Below are 15969 nucleotides of genomic sequence, written 5' to 3' on the forward strand. Positions count from 1 at the left end.
GCTTTAAATGATACATTAAACAAGATGGACTTAATTGATATTTATAGGACATTCCATCCAAAAACAACAGAATACACTTTCTTCTCAAGTGCTCATGGAACATTCTCCAGGATAGATCATATCATGGGTCACAAATCAAGCCTTGGTAAATTTAAGAAAATTGAACTCGTATCAAGTATCTTTTCCAACCACAACGCTATGAGACTAGATATCAATTACAGGAAAATATCTGTAAAAAATACAAACACATGGAGGCTAAACAATACGCTACTTAATAACCAAGAGACCACTGAAGAAATCAAAGAGGAAATCAAAAAATACCTAGAAACAAATGACAATGAAAACACAATGACCCCAAAGCTATGGGATGCAGCAAAAACAGTTATAAGAGGGAAGTTTATAGCAATACAATCCTACCTTAAGAAACAAGAAACATCTCAAATAAACAACCTAACCTTACACCTAAAGAAATTAGAGAAAGAAGAACAAAAAAACCCCAAAATTAGCAGAAGGAAAGAAATCATAAAGATCAGATCAGAAATAAATGAAAAGGAAAAGAAGGAACCAGTAGCAAAGATCAATAAAACTAAAAGCTGGTTCTTTGAGAAGATAAACAAAATTGATTAACCATTAGCCAGACTCATCAAGAAAAAGGAGAAGACTCAAATCAATAGAATTAGAAATGAAAAAGGAGAAGTAACAACTGACACTGCAGAAATACAAAGGATCATGAGAGATTACGACAAGCAACTATATGCCAATAAAATGGACAACCTGGAAGAAATGGACAAATTCTTAGAAAAGCACAACCTTCCGAGACTGAACCAGGAACAAATAGAAAATATAAACAGACCAATCACAAGCACTGAAATTGAAACGGTGATTAAAAATCTTCCAACAAACAAAAGCCCAGGACCAGATGGCTTCACAGGCGAATTCTATCAAACATTTAGAGAAGAGCTAACACCTATCCTTCTCAAACTCTTCCAAAGTATAGCAGATGGAGGAACACTCCCAAACTCATTCTACGAGGCCACCATCACCCTCATGCCAAAACCAGACAAAGATGTCTCAAAGAAACAAAACTACAGGCCAATATCACTGATGAACATAGATGCAAAAATCCTCAACAAAATACTAGCAAACGGAATCCAACAGCACAGTAAAAGGATCATACACCATGATAAATTGGGGTTTATCTCAGGAATGAAAGGATTCTTCAATATACGCAAATCAATCAATGTGATACACCATATTAACAAATTGAAGAAGAAGAACCATATCATCTCAATAGATGCAGAGAAAGCTTTCGACAAAATTCAACACCCATTTATGATAAAAACCCTCCAGAAAGTAGGCATAGAGGGAACTTACCTCAACATAATAAAGGCCATATATGACAAACCTACAGCCAACATTGTTCTCAGTGGTGAGAAACTGAAATCATTTCCACTAAGATCAGGAACAAGACAAGGTTGCCCACTCTCACCACTATTATTCAACATAGTTTTGGAAGTTTTAGCCACAGCAATCAGAGAAGAAAAAGAAATAAAAGGAATCCAAATCAGAAAAGAAGAAGTAAAGCTGTCACTGTTTGCAGATGACATGATACTATACATAGAGAATCCAAAAGATGCTATCAGAAAACTACTAGAGCTAATCAGTGAATTTTGTAAAGTAGCAGGATACAAAATTAATGCACAGAAATCTCTTGCATTCCTATACACTAATGATGAAAAATCTGAAAGTGAAATCAAGAAAATACTCTCATTTACCATTGCAACAAAAAGAATAAAACATCTAGGAATAAACCTACCTAAGGAGATAAAAGACCTGTATGCAGAAAATTATAAGACACTGGTGAAAGAAATTAAAGATGATACTAACAGATGGAGAGATACACCATATTCTTAGATTGGAATAATCAACATTGTGAAAATGACTATACTACCCAAAGAAATCTATAGATTCAATGCAATCCCTATCAAACTACCACTGGCATTTTACACAGAGCTAGAATAAAAAATTTCACAAAGTGTATGGAAACACAAAAGACCCCAAATAGCCAAAGCAATCTTGAGAAAGAAATGGAGCTGGAAGAATCAGGTTCCTGGACTTCAGACTATACTACAAAGCTACAGTAATCAAAACAATATGGTACTGGCACAAAAACAGAAATATAGATCAATGGAAAAGGATAGAAAGCCCAGAGTTAAACCCATGCACATATAGTCACCTTATCTTTGATAAAGGAGGCAAGAATATACAGTGGAGAGAAGACAGCTCTTCAATAAGTGGTGCTGGGGAAACTGGACAGGTACATGTAAAAGTATGAAATTAGAACACTCCCTAACACCATACACAAAAATAGACTCAAAATGGATTAAAGACCTAAATGTAAGGCCAGAAACTATCAAACTCTTAGAGGAAAACATAGGCAGAACATTCTATGACATAAATCACAGCAAGATCCTTTTTGACCCACCTCCTAGAGAAATGGAAATAAAAACAAAAATAAACAAATAGGACCTAATGAAAGTTAAGAGCCTTTGCCCAGCAAAGGAAACTATAAACAAGACCAAAGGATACCCTCAGAATGGGAGAAAATATTTGCAAATGAAGCAACTGACAAAGGATTAATCTCCAAGATTTACAAGCGGCTCATTCAGCTCAATAACAAAAAAACAAACAACCCAATCCAAAATTGGGCAGAAGACCTAAATAGACATTTCTCCAAAGAAGATATACAGATTGCCAACAAACATATGAAAGAATGCTCAACATCATTTATCATTAGAGAAATGCAAATCAAAACTACAATGAGATATCATCTCACACCAGTCAGAATGACCATCATCAAAAAATCTAGAAACAGTAAATGCTGGAGAGGGTGTGGAGAAAAGGGAACACTCTTGCACTGTTGGTGGGAATGTAAATTCATACAGCCACTATGGAGAACAGTATGGAGGTTCCTTAAAAAACTAAAAATAGAACTACCATATGACCCAGCAATCCCACTACTGGGCATATACCCTGAGAAAACCATAATTCAAAAACAATCATGTATTACAATGTTCATTGCAGCTCTGTTTACAATAGCCAGGACATGGAAGCAACCTAAATGCCCACCAAAAGATGAGTGGATAAAGAAGATGTGGCACATATGTACAATGGAATATTACTCAGCCATGAAAAGAAACAAAATTGAGATATTTGTAGTGAGGTGGATGGACCTAGAGTCCGTCATACAGAGTGAAGTAAGTCGGAAAGAGAAAAACAAATACCATATGCTAACACATAGGAATCTAAGAAAAAAAAAGGTCATGAAGAACCTAGGGGTAAGTCGGAAATAAAGACACAGACCTACTAGAGAATGGACTTGAGGATATGGGGAGCGGGAAGGGTAAGCTGTGACAGAGAGACTGGCATGGACATATATACACTACCAAACGTGAAATAGATAGCTCGTGGGAAGCAGCCGCATAGCACAGGGAGATCAGCTAGGTGGTTTGTGACCACCTAGAGGGGTGGGATAGGGAGGGTGGGAGGGAGGGAGACGCAAGAGGGAAAAGGTATGGGATCATATGTATATGTATAACTGATTCCCTTTGTTATAAAGCACAAACTAACACACCATTGTAAAGCAATTATACTCCAATAAAGATGTTAAAAAAAATACCGTATGCTAACAAACATATATGGAATTTAAAAAAATAGTTCTGAAGAACTTAGGGGCAAGATGGGAATAAAGACACAGACCTACTAGAGAATGGACTTGAAGATATGGGGAGGGGGAAGGGTAATCTGGGACAAAGTGAGAGAGTGGCATGGACACATACACTACCAAATGTAAAATAGATAGCTAGTGGGAAGCAGCTGCATAGCACAGGGAGATCAGCTCAGTGCTTTGTGACCACATAGTGAGGGTGGGAGGGAGACGCAAGAGGGAAGAGATATGGGGATATATGTATATGTATAGCTGATTCACTTTGTTATAAAGCAGACACTAACACACCATTGTAAAGAAATTATACTCCAATAAAGATGTTAAAAAATAGAAAGATAATATAATTGCATTAGCAATATTTTAGAGCACTTAAAGCAATTGTTTTATAAAAACTTGTCTGTATTTTATTTAGAACTTAACTTAGATAGCAGTAATTTTCCTGGAGTGAAACTACGGTCAAAAATGTCCCTCCGTTCTTACGGAAGCCGAGAAGGATCTGTATCTAGTCGTTCAGGAGAGTGCAGTCCTGTTCCTATGGGTTCATTTCCGAGAAGAGGGTTTGTAAATGGAAGCAGAGAAAATACCGGTTATTTAGAAGAACTTGAAAAAGAGAGGTAACTTTTCTTCATTAAATAGTAAACTTGTATGCTCCAATTTTAGCTAGTATTTTGTCATTTTTTAATGATACAAGATAGGAATTATGAAGCGTGTATGGTGGATGATCACAAACAGAGCATTTTGCCTTTATTATCTCAAAAACAGTATGTTGTTGATTGTACTTACCTTAAATCGAAAAAATGTAAAGGAGGCAATTTCTTGGGATTCTGAACTTCTACTTTGTCACTTAAATACTCACATGCTCTGTACATTGAGTAATACACGTGATCTTAAATAACTACTAGATCCAGTATAAGATGACTGTTTCCATTATTAAAGGCCTATCACAAGTGGCCACAAATGAAACATTTTTTAATTTTTCAGTTTCCAAGTCTAAAAAACATTACTTGACATAGAATAAGTTCTGGTTTCTCAGAGCTAGCGTATTAATTCTTTTCTTCTTGAAGTTCAAATCATCTCACTACGAGTATCAGAATATATATCGTTATTAGGAACTTTGTCAAGTGTTTTGTACCTTCTAAAAACGTATAAATTCCTTTATGTGTGATAAATACCATATTATATTTATATTCCTAAAAGTTGAATTAGACTTTCAAGAAATATTCAAATGTATAAATGTTACATATTACCTCTAGGACCTTGGTCAACATTAAATTTTTGTGTCATTCCCTTCTGTAAAATAGGGATATGATTCTACCTTGTGGAGTTATGAAAAATGAATATTAATATATGGAAAATGCCTAGCATATCTCACTGAGAGGCAAAAGACCTTTTACTACTTTCCCTCTGGTTTCAGGTTTGTCCATCTCTAAAAATAGGGATAATCATCTGGACCAGAAATAGTGTTAAGCTTTCTTTACTCTTCTGAGTTTACATGAGTCTCTGTTTCATACCTTGAATCGCGACTGCTTCTGAGAGTCTAGGAAACACTATCCTGAAAAATAAGAAGCTAATAACTAGGGTCTACAATCTTCCATCTCTTTGTCCCCTTTGAGCTCTGTTAAGAGGAATGTGAGCATACTGACTTTCCTAGGAACTTACTTTGCTTCATGTAGATAAAAATCTAATTTTATTAGCAGAGAGAGAGGGGGGAGAGTATATGTGTGTGTAGTTCTGATATATCTTGTGTCCTCTTAGTTTTCACTGTGTTTGGAGGTAAATTTAGTTCTTGTTTATGTGACAAAATCTTTATTTTGCTCTCACACCTGATAGTTTGGATAGGTCTAGGCTCAAACTTATTTTCCTTCTTCATAATCAATGTCACTGATGAAAAATTTAGTATCGGTCTGATTCACATTCCTTTCCAGGGAACCATTTTTCTTCTTCTGAAGCTTTCAGAATGCCTTGGTATATGTGTTTTGTTGATTCATCATGCTGTATACTCACTGTGCCCTTTTTCTCTGGAAATGTATTTTCTTCAGCTTTTGAAAATTCTGTTATTTCTTTGATGATTTTTCTCCCTCTAGATATCCCTTAAGTCATAGATCAACTAGATATCATAGATTTCTAGATATCCCTTAAGTCATAGATCAACTATCTCTGTGTCTCTTTTTTTTTTCTTGTTTTCTGTATTGCCCAAGATAATTGAGATAAGTGTTAGAAAGTAGTCAAGCCAGGACTCAGACCCAGGTCCATAACCTTTCTGAACTTCAGTTTTCCAGTCTGTAAAATTAGCATAAGAATAACTACCTAGGGTTTCCCTGGTGGCGCAGTGGTTGAAAGTCCGCCTGCCGATTCAGGGGACATGGGTTCGTGCCCCGGTCCAGGAGGATCCCACATGCCGCGGAGTGGCTGGGCCCGTGGGCCATGGCTGCTGAGCCTGCGCGTCCGGAGCCTGTGCTCCGCAACGGGAGAGGCCACAGCAGTGAGAGGCCCGCGTATCACAAAAAAAAAAAAAAGAAGAAGAAGAAGAACTACCTTAAAAGATGTTGTGAGGATAAAATTCGATTTTTTTAAAAGTACTTAGCACTATGTCTGATACACTCAATAGGCAGCCATTGTCACATTAGCCATTAATACATTTAACAAATATTTAAGTGCATAATACATGTGCCATGCTCTTCTAGATGATCTTGAATTAGCTAGAGGACTAAGAAGACATGAGATTTACATTTTAAAGAAGACTCTTGACAGTCACTAAATAAGCCATTAGTACAGTAAACAAACCATAGAAACCCACCAGCTTCTGGGTCTGGACCTTGTTTCAGTGTTGAGTCTTAAGCACTGTTGTGTAAGTTACAAGATCAACTACTCTCAGCTAACCACTTGTTATCATGCTGGCTCAAGACTTGGTAACTTCTGCTTCCCCAGAGCATTTTGCCACAGTTCGATCTTAAACTTGAGAGTAACAACTTGTCCCTCTTCTCCTTAACATTTTCCTCACTCCACGACCATCACTAACATCAGCCTATCCATTTAAGCACTTTTAGCACCCAAATCTTATTTAAATAAGCCTATTTATTGGAGAGTAATCAGAGGAAATAGCATCTCCATCTATCCCTTATTTCCCCATCTCAGTCCTGGTAGGTCCTACAGGTACTCACCAGGGAACATTGAAAAATAGAATCAGATCTCATTTTTATGTCAGTTTTAGTATCCAGCCTGTGAAAGAGATTCAAGATTTCTACATTGCTTTCTCCTGGTTCTTTCGTCAAAAATGGAAGGGAGGGGACAGCTTCTCATTGGTCAGCACACCTCCCCCACCCCAGGTTGTTACATCATAACCAGGGCCTGGCTTCCTTCCCATGGATTCCCTCACTACTGAGGTTGCCACATCAAAAGTAAAGGCTTATTTCTTATTTTTTAAATTGCTTCTCAGTAAAGGAAAGGGAATTTTAGCAAGAATAGAACCTTCCATACTCACATGCATACATATTCTTCAAGATAATATAATCAAATAGAATTTTAAAGTAACAGTGTCAGAGTGGGGAACAACTCTGTGTAGGAGCAAACCCCAGAAGCCATAATAAAAAATATCCTCAGATCTGACTACGGGAAAATTAAAATTTTCTACATGGTAAAAACATAGTGAAAAAACAAGTGTAAACTGAGAAAAAATATTTATAACTGACAAAGTGCTATCATTCTTAATATAGAAGAGGTCCTATAAATAAGAAAAAGTCACAGAAATGGAAATACAAATGGATTTTAAACTTGAAAAAATACTTAACCTTACTCATACTAATAAAAATCAAATTACAACCATAGTGATGTACCATTTCTTAAAATACTAGGTATGTAAAAATTTTTTAAACGTTTGCATTGGTGAAGGTGGCAAGAGCATAAATAGGTACAATACCTAATAAGGGCAGTAATTTTAAAATTTACATACCCTAGGAATTTATCTTCTGTACATGCTTGCACATTTGTGAAATGAACTTACGTATAAGGATATTCAGTGCAGCATTGTTTGTAATAGCAAAAGATTAGAAAGATCCTAAATGCTCTCCAACATAGAACCAGTTATAGTTTATCCCTGTATGGATTCATGAATATCTTTGCAGCTAGCAAAAAACACATAGGACCTTCTTATGTTCTGATACAGAGTGATCTCCAAGATAGATTTTTAAGTGAGAAAAAAAAAGTTATAGGACACCACATATAAAAATATGCTACTATTTATGTTTAAAAAATGTACATGTAATTATATATATATATCCTTGCATTTTTATAGAGTATCTCTGGAAATATATACACGAGAGTGATAATAGTGGTTGCTTTGGGAAAGAGCCACATGAAAGGAGATAGATCATATACTTCTTGTACCTACTGATTTTTTCCCATTAACACTCTTATTTTACATTTATCTTTATAATGGTCAGATATGGAGTATCTTGATATAGATTGTTATTGAGGACATCATCGATTAGGTTGTGAGGAATTTATACAACAAATTCATCTTCAAATTCCAAACTAAGAAAACATTTCTCTCCCTCAGAATAATTTCCTCTTATTACACAGTGACAATATATTTCTTACTGTTTTAACTGCTGAGAAGCTGAGAGCTACATCTATGTCCAATGCAGTAGTTCCCTGTACTCTAGGTTTGTTTTTTGCATAATTACTGCTTTTCTTTACTCCTTTATTATACCTTTTATTCTTGTATTAAGTCCCACCTTCAAAAATCCAAAATTAATAAAATTTTCATTTATTCATTATACTTTAAATAGAGAACAGTACAGTTACAGCTTATCAGAACTGCTGTTGTGTGTGCTATATTAGCATTGTGTAAACTTAACTTTTTTTGAAAAACAGATCATTGCTTCTTGCTGACCTTGACAAAGAAGAAAAGGAAAAAGACTGGTATTATGCTCAACTTCAGAATCTCACTAAAAGAATAGATAGTCTTCCTTTAACTGAAAATGTAAGTAACTTGACAAAGTGACTTATTTGTAATATCTAAAAGTATATATAAATTTATAACTGCATTTATAGTTATTTGTAAACAGTAATATGTTTTATCCAACTTTAAACCTAAATATATAATAATGAATTTTGTTTATAAAGTTGATAAAATTTCATTAGGCTCAAGCATATTTATTTTAAGTCCCTTGTTAAGAAAACCTCTTAAGTTTGAATACTAAAGGACTCAGGGTTCTACTAGGAAACTGGTTTTTTTATTCTGTGTGTTCAATTACCAGACGTACTCTGTAGAAATGTTTATTACCATCTGTCTGTTTTTTGAACTGTATTACAGGACTCATGCCAGATAATTTTTGCATTAAAAGTATCTTTGAGATAACTTGTGTCCTATTCAAATGACAGTATCTGGTGGTATGGATCTTAGGGCTTTTTGCAGATATACTAAATTTGTTTTGCAAATATAACTATGTAAAAAAAAATAATTTAATTCTGTCAGCCTCTTCCTCCCCACCCAACCTCTCCATGTCAACTGTTTTATTCATGGGATGGCACATGTAAGAACATTTCTGAAATACATTAATAACATTAATAATTTTAAACAAGACTATATTTTAACTGTTATCCATAAATTTTAAAATAATTTTTAAAAAGGGAAAAAATAGGCTAATTAAAATATATCTTCCGCTCTTAGCTTAAATTTTTCATTTTCTTTTCTTTGGTCCCGCCTCACGGCTCGTGGGATCTTAGTTCCCTGACCAGGGATCGAACCCAGGCCCTCAGCAATGAAAGCACAGAGTCCTAGCCTCTGGACCACCAGGGAATTCCACACATGCAGCTTTTTATTGGGTGTATAGAGCATGAAAAATCTACAGCACTTCCTTACTCTCGTCATGGCCCATTATAACGCTGTTACCTATCATTTTGTCTAGTCATATTTTTAACCTTTATCACCTCTTGGAGCATGTCTTTGCAAGTTTATTTACCTTGTCCTTTTCATCCTTTTTTGTGCCTAGCAGTTACCACAGTACCTGGAATTTTAGTTAAAGGGCAAATAAAATTTTGAATGAATTAACACCCACTCTGTGAAGTACTTTTTTTGGTTTGTTTCAACTTGGGTTCACATTTGGATTTTTACCAAAAAGTTTGTATTGTCTCACAATTAATGATTATATTATATAAAAGCTTTTTCTTATTCCATTTTCTTCTTTTTACAAATGGGAAAGTTCTCTCTGTTTAGTCTACATGTATACAACAGTCTGTACCTAAAATTGACGTATAAACTTAAGGATGATGGACCTGATTCTTGGTTATTCTATGTTGTCCACATTACTATTCTAGTTTTTAATAATTCAAAGTACTACCTCTTCAGAGCAGGATTATAAGGTGACTGAAGATAGGCTTACCCTAACTGGACCGATTATATATTTAATTTATTTATTTATAAAATTTATTTATTTATGGCTGCATTGAGTCTTCGTTGCTGCGTGCAGGCTTTCTCTACCTCTGGGGAGCAGGGGCTACTCTTTGGTGCACGGGCTTCTCATTGTGGTGGCTTCTCGTTGCAGAGCACGGGCTCTAGGCGCACAGACTTCAGTAGTTGTGGCACACAGGCTCAGTAGTTGTGGCACACAGGCTTAGTTGCTCCGCAGCATGTGGGATCTTCCTGGACCAGGGCTCAAACCCATGTCCCCTGCATTGGCAGACAGATTCTTAATGACTGTGCCACCAGGGAAGTCCCCAATTATATATTTTAAATGAAAGTGTACAATTTAATTAAAGCTGTTTGTGACTATGGGGCAATAAAAGTGTTTCAACTCTGCATTTCACATCAGAGACCCAGTCTGAGCATAGCACCGATAATCAAGATTTAGGACTCCTTGGAGTAAAAAAATAATTCTCTCATGCACAGTAACTTACATATTTGCTTATTCATGTTCTTTATTGGTACTTATATGCTTTTTTTTTTTGTTTTTTTTTTGTTTTTTTTTTGTTTTTGCGGTACGCGGGCCTCTCACCGTTGGGGCCTCTGCCGTTGCGGAGCACAGGCTCCGGACGCGCAGGCTCAGCGGCCATGGCTCACGGGCCCAGCCGCTCCGCGGCATGCGGGATCCTCCCGGACCGGGTCATGAACCCGTGTCCCCTGCATCGGCAGGCGGACTCCCAACCACTGCGCCACCAGGGAAGCCCCTTATATGCTTTTTTATTTTTACTGATAAACACACAAGATATTAATGTTTCCATTTTATTTGTGGTTTTAGTTTTCCTTACAGACAGATATGACCAGAAGGCAATTGGAATATGAAGCAAGGCAAATCAGAGTTGCAATGGAAGAACAACTGGGTACTTGCCAGGATATGGAAAAACGAGCACAGGTAACTTATTTATTATTAAACTGTGAAACAGCACTAGCTAGAGAGCTATTAAGAATCTAATGAATTACAGCTCTGTTACCATTGATTAAATTTTATTATTAGAGATATGTTAAAGTCTGTCTTTACTTTGACACTAGTTCAAAATAAGAATAATTTACCATGACCCTGATACCAAAACCAGACAAAGATGTCACAAAGATGCACAAAGATCATGCATCTATCACTGATGAACAAAGATGCAAAAATCCTCAACAAAATACTAGCAAACAGAATCCAACAGCACATTAAAAGTATCATTCACCATGATCAAGTGGGGTTTATCCCAGGAATGCAGGGATTCTCCAATATACACAAATCAATCAATGTGATATACCGTATTAACAAATTGAAGGAGAAAAACCATATGATCATCTCAATAGACGCAGAGAAAGCTTTTGACAAAATTCAACACCCATTTATGATAAAAACCCTCCAGAAAGTAGGCATAGAGGGAACATACCTCAACATAATAAAGGCTATATATGACAAACCCACAGCCAGCATCGTCGTCAGTGGTGAAAAACTGAAACCATTTTCACTAAGATCAGGAACAAGACAAGGTTACCCACTCTTACCACTGTTATGCAACATAGTTTTGGAAGTTTTAGCCACAGCAGTCAGAGAAGAAAAAGAAATAAAAGGAATCCAAATCAGAAAAGAAGAAGTAAAGCTGTCACTGTTTGCAGATGACATGATACTATACATAGAGTATCCTAAAGATGCTACCAGAAAACTACTAGAGCTAATCAATGAATTTGGTAAAGTAGCAGGATACAAAATTAATGCACAGAAATCTCTTGCATTCCTATATACTAATGATGAAAAATCTGAAAGTGAAATCAAGAAAACACTCCCATTTACCATTGCAACAGAAAGAATAAAATATCTAGGAATAAACCTACCTAAGGAGACAAAAGACCTGTATGCAGAAAATTATAAGACACTGATGAAAGAAATTAAAGATGATACCAACAGATGGAGAGATATACCATGTTCTTGGATTGGAAGAATCAACATTGTGAAAATGACTCTACTACCCAAAGCAATCTATAGATTCAGTGCAATCCCTATCAAACTACCACTGGCATTTTTCACAGAACTAGAAGAAAAAATTTCACAATGTGTATGGAAACACAAAAGACCCCAAATAGCCAAAGCAATCTTGAGAAAGAAAAACGGAGCTGGAGGAATCAGGCTCCCAGACTTCAGACTATACTACAGAGCTACAGTAATTAAGACAATATGGTACTGGTACAAAAACAGAAATATAGATCAATGGAACAGGATAGAAAGCCCAGAGTTAAACCCATGCACATATGGTCACCTTATCCTTTTTTTTTTTTTTTAATGGTACACGGGCCTCTCACTGTTGTGGCCTCTCTCGTTGCGGAGCACAGGCTCCGGACGCGCAGGCCCAGCAGCCATGGCTCACAGGCCCAGCCGCTCCGTGGCATGTGGGATCTTCCCGGACCTGGGCATGAACTCATGTCCCCTGCATCGGCAGGCAGGCTCTCAACCACTGCGCCACCAGGGAAGCCCCACCTTATCTTTGATAAAGGAGGCAAGAATATACAGTGGAGAAAAGACTGCCTCTTCAATAAGTGGTGCTGGGATAACTGGACAGCTACATGTAAAAGAATGAAATTAGAACACTCGCTAACACTATACACAAAAATAAACTCAAAATGGATTAAAGACCTAAAAGTAAAGCCAGACACTATCAAACTCTTAGAGGAAAACATAAGGAGAACACTCTATGACATAAATCACAGCAAGATCCTTTTTGACCCACCCACCTCCTAGAGAAATGGAAATAAAAGCAAAAATAAACAAATGGGACCTAATGAAACTTAAAAGCTTTTGCAGAGCAAAGGAAACCATAAACAAGACGAAAAGACAACCCTCAGAGTGGGAGAAAATATTTGCAAATGAAGCAACTGACAAAGGATTAATCTCCAAAACATACAAGCAGCTCATGCAGCTCCATATCAAAAAAACAAACAACCCAATCCAAAAATGGGCAGAAGACCTAAAGAGACACTTCTCCAAAGAAGATACACAGATTGCCAACAAACACATGAAAGAATGCTCAACATCATTAGACAAATGCAAATCAAAACTACAATGCGATATCATCTCACATCGGTCAGAATGGTCATCATCAAAAAATCTACAAACCATAAATGCTGGAGAGGGTGTGGGGAAAAGGGAACCCTCTTGCACTGTTGGTGGGAATGTAAATTCATACAGCCACTATGGAGAACAGTATGGAGGTTCCTTAAAAAACTAAAAATAGAACTCTCATATGACCCAGCAATCCCACCTCTGGGCATATACCCTGAGAATACCATAATTCAAAAATAGTCATGTACCACAATATTCACTGCAGCTATATTTACAGTAGCCAGGACGTGGAAGCATTCTAAGTGTCCATCAACAGATGAATGGATAAAGATGTGGCACATATATACAATGGAATATTACTCAGCCATAAAAAGAAACGAAATTGAGTTATTTGTAGTGAGGTGAATGGACCTAGAGTCTGTCATACAGAGAGAAGTAAGTCAGAAAGAGAAAAACAAATACTGTATGCTAACACACATATATGGAATTAAAAAAAAAAAAGTTCTGAAGAACCTAGGGGCAAGATGGGAATAAAGACACAGACCTACTGGAGAATGGACTTGAGGATATGGGGAGGGGGTAGGGTAATCTGGGAGAAAGAGCGTGGTATGGACATATATACACTACCAAATGTAAAATAGCTCATGGGAAGCAGCCGCATAGCACAGGGAGATCAGCTTGGTGCTTTGTGACCACCTAGAGAGGTAGGATAGGGAGGGTGGGAGGGAGATGCAAGAGGGAGGAGATATGGGGATATGTGTATATGTATAGCTCATTCGCTTTGTTATAAAGCAGAAACTAACACACCATTGTAAAGCAATTATACTCCAATAAAAACGTTAAAAATTTACCATGGCTGCTGGGCAACATAACCAGTGTTCACATAATTCTGCCTTCATATTTAATTTCCCTGATACTGTTCTGCTATGCCTTGGAATTATGAGGGAAGAAGAATTAGATGCTCCTCTTCTGTAGCTGATAGCTAGCTTCTGTTAGCTATTTGTTAGTAATTTCCACAGTACATCTTTCCCACCTAACTCTCTGTTTAAATGACTCAACGTGTAAGACTATGGCCAGCTAATGAGCATAGGGAAGTGGATCCTAGGAAGACCTGAAGAAGCCATGAGAAAAAAATGTGGGATCTCATTTGCAAGGGGAAAGGATGGATAAAAATTCCAAATAAAATGAGAATAGAGTAAAAGTTTTTTAAGGAATAATTATGTATCAGAAACCAGAAGCCAACTTTATATTAACTTGAATAGAGAAATAATAAGATTATTACCATTGCACTCATTAATATGGTTGGGTGCTTGCTGTCATCACTATTATTTAACTGTGTTTGGAGGTCCACTAATTCAGTTAGAAAGAAAATAAGTTGTTTAAATACTACACTATTTTCCAACTAGAAGGGAAGAGACCAAATAATTGTCATTTGTAAATTATATGGTTGTTTGCCTAGAAAAGCTGTAGAGAAGAGTCAAAAAATATTTCAGGTAATGAGAGAATTGAGTAAGGTGGCTGGAGTTAAGGTACATTACAAAAATTAAAAATTAGTAGGTTTTCTCTAGTAGCAATAGCTACCACTTGGAAATGGAAGATGGGGTAGGACGACCTGTTTACAGTAACAGGACACTTTAAAATACCTGGAACATACCCACATGAAGAAAAATATAAAATTGCTAAAGGATGCAAAATATGGCCTTAAAAATAGAGGAGCCTATGCTGCTGTCTGTATTGTATTTGGGGTATCTGGTTGAAGTGCCCCCTACGTACCTGACCCCAGGGAATCACGGAAGAGGGGCGAACCCAGTTGGTAAGGGTCATGCAGGGTATGGAGGGGTGGAGCGGTATGATCAGGCCACCCAAGATGGCTGTTGTCTTGCTCTCTGTACATCCCCTGCTCAACCAGTGCCTGCTTCACCTACACCCCATTCACATGACTGACCTTCCTGCAGGCTTGCCCCAGGCCCCAGCTGGTGATGGCTCTCATCAATGGGGCAGTGAGGGACTTCCCCCTCTGCTAGTTTCTGCTGACTTCCCTGGTAACTAATGAGCCCACCTGAGGTAATTCTCCCTATAACTAGCAAATCTCCCCTTCCACCGGGAGGGAAACCCGCTGCAATGTCCTGCCCGCTGTCCGCTGCACATGGTGGGGTGTCACTCCAGGACCTTGCTTCAGGTGTGTAAGATCCCCCAATCCATTAAACCAGTGATGTCTCTGTTGCTGAAAAAAATAAATAAGGAAGCCTAGGTGGGAAGACTTTAACATCCTAAAAATGTCTTCCTTTAAAAAGTTGATATATAATACAATTGCAGTCATAACCTTAAATTTTTTTTGGAGCCCAGAAAAATGATTCTAAAGTTTGCAAAGTAAAAATTTCCAAAAATATTTAAGAAAATTATGAGTGAGGATTTACCTTACCATTTGTTAAAACTTACTGTAAAGGTGTTGTAGTGATCACAGTATGATAGCACAGGTATAGACGTAGGCAAATAGAACAGAATAGAGACTAGAAAAAGATATAAGAAAATATGGAATCTTTTAATGATAAAAGTTATAAATTTGGGGGGAAATGGTAAATAACTCAATAAACGCATAGGTATAACTAGGAACCTGTTTGGTAGAAGAGAAATTGAATTAGATCCCTAACTCACATCTTGTACATGAACAATTATAGGTGGATTAAATATCTAAATGTAAAAAATAAACATAAATTAATAGAAAAT

At 36.9% G+C, this 15969-nt stretch overlaps 1 protein-coding gene across 9 annotated transcripts in view; it reads left to right on the forward strand.

Moving 5' to 3' along the window:
* The window catches only part of APC (APC regulator of WNT signaling pathway), a 138392-nt gene that overhangs the window by 60792 nt on the left and 61631 nt on the right, over positions 1-15969 (forward strand). For 8 of the 9 annotated variants that reach the window (XM_069540591.1, XM_069540592.1, XM_069540593.1 and 5 more), the window contains 3 exons: positions 4140-4341; positions 8600-8708; positions 10966-11079. In XM_069540591.1, coding sequence (XP_069396692.1) covers positions 4140-4341; positions 8600-8708; positions 10966-11079 — 425 coding nt within the window. The remainder of the gene's footprint in view (positions 1-4139; positions 4342-8599; positions 8709-10965; positions 11080-15969) is intronic. The other variant, XM_060009020.1, reaches the window with a different exon arrangement.

Source organism: Delphinus delphis, chromosome 3, assembly GCF_949987515.2.
Source record: "Delphinus delphis chromosome 3, mDelDel1.2, whole genome shotgun sequence".
Classification (NCBI taxonomy): Eukaryota; Metazoa; Chordata; class Mammalia; order Artiodactyla; family Delphinidae; genus Delphinus; species Delphinus delphis.